At 46.8% G+C, this 14,289-nt stretch overlaps 1 protein-coding gene across 3 annotated transcripts in view; it reads left to right on the top strand.

The window, feature by feature from the left end:
• The window catches only part of NOS1 (nitric oxide synthase 1), a 153,750-nt gene that overhangs the window by 59,251 nt on the left and 80,210 nt on the right, over positions 1-14,289 (top strand). For all 3 annotated transcript variants that reach the window (XM_055358126.2, XM_055358125.2, XM_063694384.1), the window contains exons 4-5: positions 11,835-11,963; positions 14,043-14,188. In XM_055358126.2, the coding sequence (XP_055214101.1) occupies positions 11,835-11,963; positions 14,043-14,188 (275 nt within the window). The remainder of the gene's footprint in view (positions 1-11,834; positions 11,964-14,042; positions 14,189-14,289) is intronic.

Here is a 14,289-nt window from a genome sequence, read left to right as displayed (position 1 = left end):
AGTTGTGGGGAGGATGAAATGAGATAACGTATGAGATAATGATGTCAGCCATAACAACGGGACCTAATATATTTATTGAGCAATATCAGGTACTGTGCTAAGCACTTTAGGTCCATGGCCTCATTGAACCCCCAGCTCAACCCAATGAAATACTGTGATTGTCTCCATTTTACAGATGAGGAAACTGAGAATCACAGAGGGTTTTGTGGCTCAACGAGGGTCACATAACCAGTAAGTGATGGAGATGGGATTTGAACCCAGGCCATGGAGCCCTGAGCCCACTCTACAGGGCCTGGCACAGAATAAATGCTCAACAAATGTTGGGGTCATTACTATTGCTCTTATTTGGATAAATAATATATTGCGAATTTGAGGCAGATAAGAAGCACTGTGCCCATTTTACAGATGAAACCCTTGTGGCCAACAGGTGACCCAAAGCCCAAAGTGACCAGCCATTGACTCATGACAAGGCTGCATCTCCTCCCCTTTGTGACCACATCGTCATCTTTGTCACTCATTGAAATCAATGGGACAGATGTGATTTATGCCTCCTGGGGGCCGGGCTGTGGAAACACGCAGAGAAAAGAGCAGGAGGGCCTTGAGTGGAAAGAGGGGAACTTTGAGGGCCTGGATTCCAAGCCCAGCTCTATTGCTTGTTTTTCATCAATTTGAGGATAGCCACGTCACCTCTCACAGCCTTTATTTTCTGATCTGAAGAATGGGTTACCATGAGGATTCAATGAACCCATGGATGTGCAGTGGCCTAGCCCAGGTCAGGCACCAAATAGGCATTTACTGAATGTTACTCAAAATGAAATGAAGGCCAGGTGTAGCTCATGCCTATAATCCCAGCACTTTGGGAGGCAGAGGCAGGTGGAACACTTTAGGTCGGGAATTTGAGACCAGCCTGGCCAACATGGTGAAACCCTGTTTCTACTAAAAATACAAAAAATATTAGCCAGGTGTGGTGGCACACACTTGTAATCCCAGCTACTTGGGAGGCTGAGGCAGGAGGATCGCTTGAACCTGGGAGACGGAGGTTGCAGTGAGCCAAGATGGTGCCACTACACTCCAGCCTGGGTGATAGAGACTCCGTCTCAAAAGAAATGAAATTGAGTATGATCACTGCCCTGGAGCAGTTCACAGCCGAGCCATCCCCTCTTCTCATTTAATATGCACCTCAACTTCTGAAAACTTCTACTTTCAAGACAAACTACAGATGGAAATACACACAGTAGTCATCATATTGTGATATTTGGGGTTTCATAGACTCATGCACAGATATTACCCACAGAGCTGCCTTGGCTGGCTTTGGCAGAGTCCATTGGCTCCCTTGAGGCTGACATCTCAGGGTGCTTCTTGATTACTCCTTTCCCTAAGTCTCTCTCGAAGCATTTGAGAAACCTCTTGCATTTTGAGATTAATTTCCCTCTGTAGGAGGATGCCCCAAATCCCTAGTTCTAAGCTGCGGTCCAACTCATTTTTGCCCCTACTTCAATTAGGTCAGGTATCCCTTGCCTTGGTCTAGATACCCAAGTTGGATTTTCCCAAAGGGATCTTCAGTGCCCCACTTCTTAGGGTGATCCAACATTCCCAGGGTGCCCTCAAACCAGCAGATCCCCCACCAAGATGCTTTCTAGGGATGTATACTGAACAGAGTCTCTCTCCATCCCAGAGGCATCTTCCTTCCTTCCACCTGAGCCATCGCCTGCTCAGTGACTCCCAGGTCTTTATAGGTCACTGAGCCAAGAGGCCAGCAAGCAAACTTGCTGTCCTAGGTGGTCAGAGCCAGGGTGGAGCCAGGAAGTGGTGCGTGAATTGACTGGTGTTTGGGTTCAGCCCTGCTGGAATTTCCACATATTTTGCTAACTGTTTGTTTTAAGAGTGAGTATATTCAATGCAGGCTGTCCCGACTGTTGTCCAGGTCTGACAATGACACTGTGGTTCACAATCAGTGACACCACTCTGCACGCTCCTTCACTGCGTCACCCCATATTGAAATGCTTTTCCCAAAAAGGGCAAGTTGGGTCAAAGTCATTTTTCTTCCTCTCTGTAAATTGGTATCAGTTGCCAAAACCAACCTCCCACCAAACAGAGGCTCTTACAGGTCAACAGCCCCAGCCGATTTCCGTTTCCTGAGGTTCCCAGGATTTTCTAAGATACAAGGGCCAAAACATAAACATGAAACTTGTTGTGCATTTTCAGTATTTGCATTTAGCAAGTTAAGGCTTTCAACAAACAAACACAGTACGATGCAGTATCATAGGGCAGGCCACGAGATAATTACGGGATTGATGTTAAGATTAATTCCTAGTGTATATATACATTCTGGTCTGGTAATGGGACCAAGCTGAAAGTTGTCCAGTAACATCTGGCTATACTATGATATCACTGCAATTTGGAGAAAGCTTAAAAAATTCAGCCTTGATGCCCCTTGGTCCTCCAGAGGTCTCCACTATCACCCTGAATCCTTAACTGGGGTGAGTCTGACTCCCAAGCACCCCCTTTTTTAATCACCTTCTACAGATCTACAGACTGTTGAATTACAGAAGAGAGAGAGAGAGGCAGAGTAAGCAATGTCAACTTTTTTTTTTTTTTTTTTTTGGAGACAAAGTCTCAGTCGCCCAGGCTGGAGTGCAGTGGCGCGATCTCAGCTCACTGCAAGCTCGGCCTCCCGGGTTCATGCCATTCTCCTGCCTCAGCCTCCCGAGTAGCTGGGACTACAGGCGCCCGCCACCACGCCCGGCTAATTTTTTTGTATTTTTGGTGGAGGTGGGGTTTCACCGTGTTAGCCAGGATGGTCTTGATCTCCTGACCTCGTGATCCGCCCACCTCGGCCTCCCAAAGTGCTGGGATTACAGGCATGAGCCACCACGCCCAGCCAGCAATGTCAAGTTTATATGGAGTTATCTTAAGGAACGAATCACTTTAGACATAATGCTTTGAATACACTAAAGGAAATTATATTCCAAAGTACTAAATACACTTGGTTAAGTTCTATACACAGCAATTTTTTAATTGTACGGATAAGTGGGTACCTTCTGGTTTTGTGAGTCTGTGGGCCTGGACCCTGAGCTGCCCCAGCTTGTAACCAGGTTATGCTTGTTGCCCGGGAGAGGTGGTACCCACAGGTGGGTGCGGTGCCGCCCAGGGCTGCAGCAAAGGGCACAGTGTGTGGCGTCTGGCCCCTGGTGTGAATGGCCCTCTGCCCAGCTCAGCCCCGGTGTGCTGCCCTCATTTCAGGACAAGCCAAACAGGGCAGGTTGCTGCAGGCCTCTAATAGAGGAGCTGTCACTGGTGCTGATAGCATAAGAATAAGAAGCGACTTGCTTTGTACAAGTTTAGGCCTTAGCTCTTAGATTAGTTTACTAGGGCTGCTGTAATAAAACACCACCAACTGGTGGCTTAAACAGCAGAATGGATTGCCTCACAGTTCTGGAGGCCAGAAATACAAAATCAAGGTGTTGGCGGTGCTGGTTCCTTCCGAGGGCTGGGAGGGAGAAGCTGACCCAGTCCTCCCTCGTTGGCTTGTAGGTGGCCGTCTTCATGTTCACATGGCGCTCTCCCTGTGAGCACATCTGCCTTCAAATTTCTCTTTTCTCTAAGGGCACCAGCCCTACTGGATCAGGACCCATGCTGATGACCTCATTTTTAACTTGATTTCCTCTGTAAAGGCCCTAACTCCAAAGAAAGCCATATTCTGAGGCAGTTTAGGACATCAACATATGAATTTGATGGGGATGGGGAGGGAGGACATGGTTCAGCCCATAATGCAGGGGTCCCCAAACCCCAGGCCACAGACCAGTACTGGCCTGTTAGGAGCTGGGCTGCACAGCAGGAGGTGAGCGGCAGGCGAGCAAGTGAAGCTTCATCTGTATTTACAGCTGCCCCCATCGCTCGCATTACCGCCTGGGCTCTGCCTCCTATCAGATCAGTGGTGGCCTTAGATTCTCACAGGAGCTCGTACCCTACTGTGAACCACACCTGCAAGGGATCTAGGCTGCCTGCGCTTATGAGAATCTAATGCCTGATGATCTGTCACTGTCTCCCATCTCCCCCAGATGGGACCATCTAGTTGCAGAAAACAAGCTCAGTGCTCCCACTGATTCTACATTCTGGTGAGTTGTGTAATGATTTCATTGTATATTATAATATAATAATAATAGAAATAGTGCACACGATCAGTGTAATGCCCTTGAATCATCCTGAACATGCCCCTGACCACCAGTCCATGGAAAAATTGTCTTCCACAAAACCGATCCCTGGTGCCAAAAAGGTTGAGGACTGCTGCCATAGTAGCTCCTAAGATGTTGTATGTCTTGGAGGCGCCTGCCTGCCTCCCTTGGTGTAGCTGTCAGTCCTGGTTTCACTGTGAGGCTTGTGACAGTGACAGCCACTACTGGGGAAGGGCAGGTGCTTGGCCTCTGTGTCTAGGTGTTCTGAGTTCTGGTGCTGATTTTCTGTCTTCTTGCCTAAAAAATCTCCCTCCGTCCACTGCCCAGCACACCTGCTTCTTACTTCCTAGCTTCTGCTAAAAAGCCCACCATCCAGCTGGGTGCAGTGGCTCATGCCTATAATCCCAGCACTTTGGGAGGCCAAGGCAGGCGGATACCTGAGGTCGGGAGTTCGAGATCAGCCCAACCAACATGAAGAAACCCCATCTCCACTAAAAATACAAAAATTAGCCAGGCGTGGTGGCGCATGCCTGTAATCCCAGCTACTCAGGAGGCTGAGGCAGGAGAATCATTTGAACCCATGAGGCAGAGGTTGCAGTGAGCTGAGATCGCACCATTGCACTCCAGCCTGGGCAACAAGAGCAAAACTCTATCTCAAAAAAAAGCCCACCATCCTTCCACTTACCCAATCCATGTTGACTTTATCCTTTGCCCCGATCCTCTCCTACCCAGAGACTCTCAGTTCCACTTCCAGAGCCCCCAACCTTCAGTTCCCTGCTTCCAGTCCTGCTGCCCCTGCAGCTGCATTCCAACCCCATGGCTACTCCTGGCCTCATTGCACCATCCTCCTCATGGGTCTCTCTGCCTTGACCCTCTCCCTCCTGCAATCCTTGCAATCATGTCTTTCCTAAAACCCAGCTGAGATAAGATCGCTCACTCTATGAAATCAAGGCCAACATCCTTGGCTTAGCATTTAAGGAACTCTACAGTGTTGAAACTTTTTAGACCTTGTGTTAGTTTGCTCAGGTTTTAATCACAAAGGACCATTGCCTGGGTGACTCAGACAACAGAAATTTACAGCTCACAGTTCTGGGGGTTGGAAGTCCAAGATCATGGTGCCAGCATGGTCAGGTTCTGGAGAGGGCTTTCTTGTCAGCTTGCAGACATCTGCCTTCTCTGTGTCCTCACATGGCAGACAAAGAGAAAGAGCTCTCTCTTCCTTTTCATATAAGGCCACCAATCCTATCAGATTAGGGCCCCACCCTTATGACCTTGTTTAACCTTCATTATCTCCTAAAAGTTCTATCTCCCAACAAAATCACATGGGGGTGGGGGATGGAGGTTAGGGCTTTGTATTAGTCAGGGTTCTCTAGAGGGACAGAATTAATAGGATAGATGTATATATAAAGGGGAGTTTATTAAGGAGTATTAACTCACACGAACACAAGGTGAGGTCCCACAATAGGCCATCTACAAGCTGAGGAGCAAGGAAGCCAGCCCGAGTCCCAAAGCTAAAGAACTTGGAGTCCAATGTTCAAGCGCAGGAAGCATCCAGCACGGGAGAAAGATGTAGGCTCGGAGGCTAAGCCAGTCTGGTCTTTTTACGTTCTTCTGGTGCTTTTATTCTTCTGGCTGCACTGGCAGCTGATTAGATTGTGCCCACCCACATTGAGGGTGGGTCTGCCTTTCCCAGTCCACTGACTCAAATGTTAGTGTCCTTTGGCAACACCCTCACAGACACACTCAGGGACAGTACTTTGCAGTCTTCAATCCAATCAAGTTGACACTCAATATTAACTATCACAGGCTTCAAATAAATTTGGAGGAAGGACAGAATGTAGTCTCATGCAGATCTCATATGTTTATTGAACATATACTGTGTGCTGGGCACTGTTTCAGGGATAGAACAAACTGAACAGTGGGTAGGCAGAAAACAAGTATTATCTAAATGCCTATATAGGTATATGTAAATCTATATCTACAAGATATAGAAATGTAGGTATGCACATACATGTCCAGGTACATATATGCTCATGATGACCACAGGTAGTGTTAAGTGCTATGGGGAAAACAAAGCATGGTAAGGGTGATTGGGGGCAGAGAATGACAAGGAAGTGACACGGCTTTAAAGAATGATCACAGCCGGCACAGTGGCTCACATGTGTAATCCTAGCACTTTGGGAGGCTGAGGCGGGCAGATCACCTGAGGTCAGGAGTTCGAGACCAGCCTGGCCAACATGGTGAAACCTCGTCTCTACTAAAAAAAAAAAAAAAAAAAAAAAAGGAAAATTAGCCAGGCATGGTGGCGCATGCCTGTAATCCCAGCTACTCAGGAGGCTGAGGCAGGAGAATCACTTAACCCAGGAGATGATGGAGGTTGCAGTGAGCCAAGATCACACCACTGCACTTCAGCCTGGGCGACAGAGTGAGACTCCGTCTCAAAAAAAAGAAAAAAAAAGAATGATCAGGAAAGATCTCTAACATGGCGGCATTTGAGCAAACTCAGTGATCGGGGTCAGCCACTGGAATTCAACCCTTTACATCAGGCATCCACAAACCTTTTATCTAAAGGACAAGATAAATATTTTTGGCTTTGTGGGCCACATGGCCTTGGACTCTATCAAAATACTAGCCAGCTCTGACATTGTCATGTCAAAGCTGCCACATACTATATGGACTCAAATGAGCCCCAGTGAAATTTTATTTATGGATACTAACATTTGAACATCATATAACTTTTGTGTGTCACAAAATATTCTCCTTTTGATTTTTGCATTCAATAACCCAAAAATGGAAAAAATCCTTCTTAGCTCAGAAGCTGTACAAAAACAGACAGTGGGCCATGCCGTCTGCAGATCTCTGCTTTAGAAGAAGCAGCTGTAAGATGCTTTTCCCAGTTGTGGGATGAGAGTCATTCAGTGGCTGCTGAGTCCTAGAATACTAGTCCCCAAAATATAGTAGGTGCTCAATATGCACTTGTTGAAGGGGAGAAAGAAGGGAGAAAAGGAGAGGGGAAAAGGAATCAGAGCTTCAGCAGTCCTTGGAAGTGGCGTTCTCAGCTCCGGAGCCCAGGCTGACATGACCGCACCTCCCTGCCTCCTTTTGAGCCTGGCTGCAGGACCATTTCCTTTCATTCCTTCAGGGCCTCTGCAAGCTTCCTAGGCAAAGAGGTGTTGACAAGGCTATGAAAATGCCCATGAGATCATGGCCTCCTTTGCACACTTAGGGGCGGGTGTCCCAGGGGTCCACAAAGAGCGAGCCAATGTCTCCTCCCACCTAAAAGCTTCCATTGTCCCCACTGCAGACATAAAGCCAGAAAAGGGTGTATGTAGCCACAGCCCAAAGCCCGCTTGTGCCCTGTGCCCAACATAATAACTCACAAGTGCTGCTAATCTGCATTTTGACCAGGAGAACTTTGGTGCCCACTCAGAAAAGTCATTTGCATCCTGCATGCAGGGCCCCTGACTGCTATATTAATCTCCCCGTTTCTCCCCTCCTGAGTCATCTAATATTGCTGCTGGCTAATTAAAACATCAAAGCGCCAAGTACAACAGCCCTGCCAGAAGCCTCCTAATGCCTGGTTTCAAGTGTGCAATCCAGTGAAACCCAGGGCGGAGGGTGGCACGGCTCGCACTCGGGCAGCCAATTACTTGACTCGTAACGACCACCCCTCGCACATCTGGGACCTCAACAGATGGCCTCTTTTATTAGTCCTGCTATCTCGCTCTTCCCCCTCCCCGGCGATGAAGACTGTCGGCTGCCGCCCACAGGCCACACCCTGCTCCTCCTCCTCACGCCTGGCCCCCCACCCTCTGAGTCCTGGGCCCAGACCCAATGTCATCACCACATCTGTCATCCCCGCCCTGGGATTTCAGCTGCTCCTCAGCCTCTACAGTGTTCACATGGGTGGCCGAGAGGGTTTCTAAACTGGCTGAGTGAAACTGGGTATGTAGGGAGAATGGCTGGGGTGCCTTCCTGTGGGCAAGGCAGGATTATTTGGTTTTTTTCTCGATGATACAGGTTGTGGGCACAATCAGAGGGATGTGTTTACTACAAAGCCCTGCCCAGATGTGACTTTCATCACCTCCAAGACTCCTCCTGGAAGACACAGGAGGGGAGACAGGATCTTAAAGAAGTGTTTAGGGTGCCTGGCCAGACGTTTGAACAAAGTGGGGTTGTTTGTATCCAACTTCCTAGGGAAACATGGGCACAATAACTTAGACAGGCTAGAAAGTATAAATGAGGAACAAAGGAAAGAACTCACCCAAACCTTTATCATGCTCCCAGTGTGGTAGTGTAGTAGTAATACTTGCAGAAGTAATAATAATAGTAATACAAGTAATAATATAAGTAATAATAATACAAGTAATAATAGTAATTCAAGTAATAATACAAGTAGTAATAATAATACAAGTAATATACAAGTAATACAAGCAATAATACTTGCAGAAGTATTGCAATACTACAAGTAATACTTATACTTCTAATACTGTAAATTGAGCTAGTAGTCACATAATAATAACATTTATAATAATAAATAATGGCTAACATTTAGGGGGTGACTATGATCATCCAAGTAAGAGATGACTTAGTCAGGGTGCTGGCCAGTGGAAGGGGAGAGGAGTGAATGGATTCTAGAGCTAGTTAAAAAGCTAAAATGGGGGAGAGTCAGTGATGAGTTGGGTGTGGGAGATAGAGAAGAGGCTGATGATTAAGATAGCTCCCACCTGTGGCTTGTCCTGCACAGATGGTTGGTAGCGCCCGGCACTGAGGAGGACCAGATCTGGCCAGGGCCGGGAGACGTGGAAGATTATGAATCCTAGCACCTTCCATGTGTTCCCTGTGCTGCCACAGCCTGCACTCTCCCGGAGCAGTCTTTAACAGTGGCACGCTCTTCCCCACCTCCTGTTCCCCAGGCTCCAACATGGCGCCATGAATGCTTTAACACAGAACTCAGAACTCTTATTCCACTGGCTGCAAAGGTGGCCATGATAGTTCTCTTAACTCAGGACCTCTGCATGATCTGTTCTGTCTGCCTGTAAGACCTTGCTTCCTCTTCCTTGCCTGGCTAGCACATACTCGTCTTCTGGTCTTGACCTAGAAGTTAGATGTGTCTTCTATGTGCTCCCACCTCCCCTGTGCTGCCAAGGTCCCATGTAATGGCATCCATTGTGCTAAATCGATTGCAATGGCTCATTCAGTTTTCATCACCCCCTACAGGACTGTGACTCCATGGGAGCAGAGATCACATCCATCTAGCTTGTCACTATAGTCTTGGTCTCTGCTGCCTCACCTGGCACATAGGAACTACTCAATAAACATATGTTAAATGAATGAATTATTCTTAATGGCCAGGAGGCAGGATAGTCAAGCTGTTAAGGGCATGGTTTGGGGGCCAGACTGCCTGGATTGGACTCCTTTCTTCAGCTTATTAACTCTACAATCTTGGGCAACTTAACCTCTCTGTGCCTCAGTTTCCTAATCTGTAAAATGGAGATAATAAGGTTGTTGCTTGGCACATAATCAGTGCTCATTTAATGTTAGTTTTCAGTATTAGTCCTTCGCAGTTCTCTGTGACTTCTATCCTGGACTTTGATCCAGCTCATTTGTTCATAATTCACAGCTACCCTCACCAGCCTGAGCTCCTCCAAGCCAGAGAGATGAGTGCCCTGCCTCCTTTCTGATTTTATCTCCTTACACTTGCCCTCATGCATACACTCCAGCCACACTCAACCTCCTTGCTGGTCCTTTGAACTTAACAAGTTCATTCCCACATCAGTGCCTTTGCACTTGCCCTTCTCCCCTCCACTTAGTTACAGTCACCTCCCCATTTTCTATTCTTATCATCACCTGGAATTATACTGACCCTATATTAGTTTACTTACTGTTTATCTCCACCTCTACCACATAACACTCCAGAGGGCAAGGTCCCTGTCTGTATTCTTCACTGCTGAATCCCCAGTGCCTATTTATTGAGCATGTATTATAATAGGTGCTCAATAAATGCTAATTGAATGTATGAATGCCCTGCCTCAAGGTCACTGTGCACTGATGTACTCTTTGCATGAGTGTCACTTAACATTGGCTCATCTTCTCCCTGATCTTGCTTGGCTTTCGCATCAGGGTGCACCTGCTGCCCCTCCCTTAGAGTTACTAAGTGACCAATGCTTGCCTGATGCATGTGTGTGCCTGTGCCCAGGCAGGTAGACAATAACCCAGGAGCATCCAAGACAGATGTGATCCTAGGCCAGGCACGATGACTCACACCTGTAATCCCAACACTTTGGAAGGCTGAGGCAGGAGGATTACTTGAGTCTAGGAGTTCAAGACCAACCTGGGCAACATAGTGAGACCCCCATCTCTACAAAATATATAAAAAATTAGCTGGGCATGGTGACACAGACCTGTAGTCCCAGCTACTTGGGAGGGTGAGGTGGAAGGATTGCTTGAGCCTAGGAGGTCAAGGCTACAGTGAGCTATGATTGCACCACTGCACTCCAGCCTATGTGACAGAGCAAGACCCTATCTCAAAAAAAAAAAAAAAAAAAGACAGATGTAATCCTTATCAGTGAGGTCTACAATGAATGGGCCAACACTGGTCAGCCTGAGATTTATCCCCCCTCACCTACTGGCCAAATCATTTGCAGAGTGAAGACAAATGGGGGACTAAAGGTCCCCATAAAGAGGCTCTTCCATGGTTTCTTTCCATGTAGGTGTTCAAGACAGAGGGGACAGTAAGTGCAAAGGCCCTGAGGCAGGAAAAAGCCTGGAAGTTTTAAAAGTCAGAAACCAGAAATTTGGGGACAATATTCTTTGCTTCCCATTTTTTCAATTTATTTTATTTTATTTCATTATTATTTTTCCGAGATGGAGTCTCGTTCTGTCTCCCAGGCTGGAGTGCAGTGGTGCAATCTTGGCTCACTGCAGCCTCTGCCTCTCGGGTTCAAGTGATTCTCCTGCCTCAGCCTCCCAAGTAGCTGAGATTACAGGTGTGCACTACCACACCTGGCTAATTTTTGTATTTTTTAATAGAGGCAAGGTTTCACCAAGTTGGCCAGGCTGATCTCGAACTTCTGATCTCAAGTGATCCGCCCACCTCGGGCTCCCAGAGTGCTGGGATTACAGGTGTGAGCCACTGTGCCTGGCCCAAAATTTTTCAATTTAAATCTTTCTGTTTTCTCAGTACTCACCAGAAATGGTGAGTTTGGACTGTCACAGAAAGGCCTAGAAATCCAAGTAAAACAACCCAGCGACCCAGCTTTAGGTTTGATTCCTCGGTGCTGGGGGCTATTATCATTCAAAGAGGCTGATGGTGTCCTTTCAGTCATGTATTCATTCAACAAATATTCACTGAGTCCTTCCTCAGTGTGTCAGACCCTGTTGAACCAGAGAGACCACCTTTGAGTTCCTGACCCATCTCCCCAGGGCAGAATCCTAGAGGCTCTTCCATGGTGTTTCTTTCCATGTAGGTGGGGAAATCAGGTTCCCAGGAGCCTTGTACATGTCAAGCAGGAAGGGCTGGATCTTACTCTGGATGTAGACAGTTGGTCACTCAAGGCAGATCCCAGGAAGAACAATGGCTGTCCCAGCCTCTGTGGAGACGATGTTACAGTCCACTCAAGGCCCTGCCTCATCTTCCACCTTCATTCTCTCCTGCAGCCCCCTGCCTCAGGAAAACAGTCCCCCACAAAGAATGGCAGCCCCTCCAAGTGTCCACGCTTCCTCAAGGTCAAGAACTGGGAGACTGAGGTGGTTCTCACTGACACCCTCCACCTTAAGAGCACATTGGTAAGTATCCCAGCAGGGTGTAGATGAGAGGGTGGCAGCTTCATCACTATCCACATTTGGAGTCGGATAAGTCTTTGTTGTGGGGGCTGTCCTCTGTTGTAGGGTGTTGAGCACCACCCCTGACCCATACCCCCTAGATGTCAGTACGCCCCCTTCCAGGTTGTGACAACCAAAAATGTCTCTGACAGAGCAGGAGCACTGCCATCTTGGGCAAACACTGCCATTTTAAGTTCCAGCTCCCTTTCTAACTTCATGTATTTCAAGGAAATCACCTCCCTCCTAACAACAAGCAGCCAGGAAAAGCAGATAGTAAAACACAGATAAGACAGCTCGGGCACACAGGGAGGGGGGAAAGTCTCTTGGGTAACCACCAAACTTCAAACTCATACAATGGGCTCCAGTAAAACAGTGGGCCTTAATAAGCATATTCCTTTCCCTTTCGATACACAAAGATAGGGAAGCTAAAAGCAGACTTGCGGGGTATGCCTGCAGCTGCAGGAAAATGTATGGGAACAGACACAAAAACTCTCCCTCCCAGATAAGCAAGACAAAGAGACACAGAAACATTCCAAGCTTGTGATAAGCTCTACCACCCTAAACCGTTAAATACTCTTAGTCTGTAAAAAAGAGTGCTCCTCATTAGGACAAACACCTAATGCATGCGGGGCTTAAAACCTAGATGATGGGTTGATAGGTGCCCACCATGGCACATGTATACATATGTAACAAACCTGCACGTTCTGCACGTGTATCCCGAACTTAAAGAAAAACAAATAAAGAGTGCTCCTAACCTAACTTGGCCAGAAACCCCTCTCAGGTTTATTCTTTAAAATAAACCTGTCTCTGATTGTTAAGCCACTTTTCATGTTTCTTTCTTCCTTCTTCAACTCTTACAGTCTCCAAGACATTACCTAACATTCCCTGGGCAAGAAATTCACCCCTGTTTGAGAACCACTGGTGGATTCTCACTCTCTTATGTAAATGCTTTTTATTTGTGAACCCAGTACACAAAAGAATCTAAGGAGAGTTGCTGCTTGTGAATACCATCTCTGTCTCTCACAGTCTGACCACTGGTGGAGTATTAAACAAACCCTTCCTTGATTTCACAGTGTGTCCTCAATGTTTTTATTTCATATTTTTAATAGTCAACAAACCATTATATTGCTTTAAATTTTTGTTGAACCTGGGCCTCTTGGAAGAATGGTATCTGCAAGCTATTACAATGTAACAAATTGCCCTGAAACTTAGTGGCTGAAAACAACTATTAAAACTATGTATTATTTTTCAAAAGTCTACGGATTGGCTGGGTAGATCAGTGATTGATCTGGTCCAGACTCTGTTGATTTTGGTGAGGCTTTCTCATGCATCTGTAGTTACATCTGAGGGGTCAGCTAAGGTCAGGGTGGTCTAGGATGGTCCTGGCTGAGATAACTCAACCCTGTTCCATGTGGTCTCTCCTCTTCCAGCAAGCTAGCTTGGGCTTGTTCACATGTAGTTGCAGGGTTCTAAGAGAATGAGCAGAAACATGCAAGAACTCTTGAGGCTTAGACTCAGAGTTGTCACAGGGTCATTTCTGCCACATCCTAAGGGTCAAAACCAGCCCAGAGTCAAGGGGTTAAGGGATAGGTTCCACTTCTTCATGGAGAATTGCTGTAAAGCCACATCTCAAAGGGTGTGAATACAGGGAGGGGAAAAATTAGGGTCCTATTTTGCAATCAGTCTATCATAGATGCATTCAAATGAGTTACTGTAGCCACTCTATTAGTTCCTCCTTGATCATCATGCAAAATCTAAAAATATTTCAGATTTTAGTACCAATGATTCTGATTCCTAGTCAAAAAGCTTCTGTTCCCAAGATGAGTAGAGCAAATACTTTAGGAACCTTAAAATGCTACTTATTGTTCCTTAACATGACTATGACCATATCCAGCAAGGATCTGAAGCTGGTACTTGAGAAACTGCCTCTAGGAATTAAGGGCCAGATAAACTCAACCATGAGTATGAGATCCAAGCCCACAGCCTAACACCTGCCACTCTTGGGTAAAACCAAGCAATACCCCAAATCTCTTGATCTTCCAGGAAACGGGATGCACTGAGTACATCTGCATGGGCTCCATCATGCATCCTTCTCAGCATGCAAGGAGGCCTGAAGACGTCCGCACAAAAGAACAGCTCTTCCCTCTTGCCAAAGAGTTTATTGATCAATACTATTCATCAATTAAAAGGCAAGTGTGTGTCAATTCCGGGGAGCCCGAGGTAAGTTATCGAATGCTGGAGAGAAAGATGTCAGCCCCAACTTTGCAAACCAAGGCCAAGGCACAAGGCC

This window comes from Gorilla gorilla, chromosome 10, assembly GCF_029281585.2.
Source record: "Gorilla gorilla gorilla isolate KB3781 chromosome 10, NHGRI_mGorGor1-v2.1_pri, whole genome shotgun sequence".
In the NCBI taxonomy this organism is placed as follows: Eukaryota; Metazoa; Chordata; class Mammalia; order Primates; family Hominidae; genus Gorilla; species Gorilla gorilla.
Note: the sequence above shows the minus strand (reverse complement) of the source record. Positions and strands in the feature narration are given on the sequence as shown.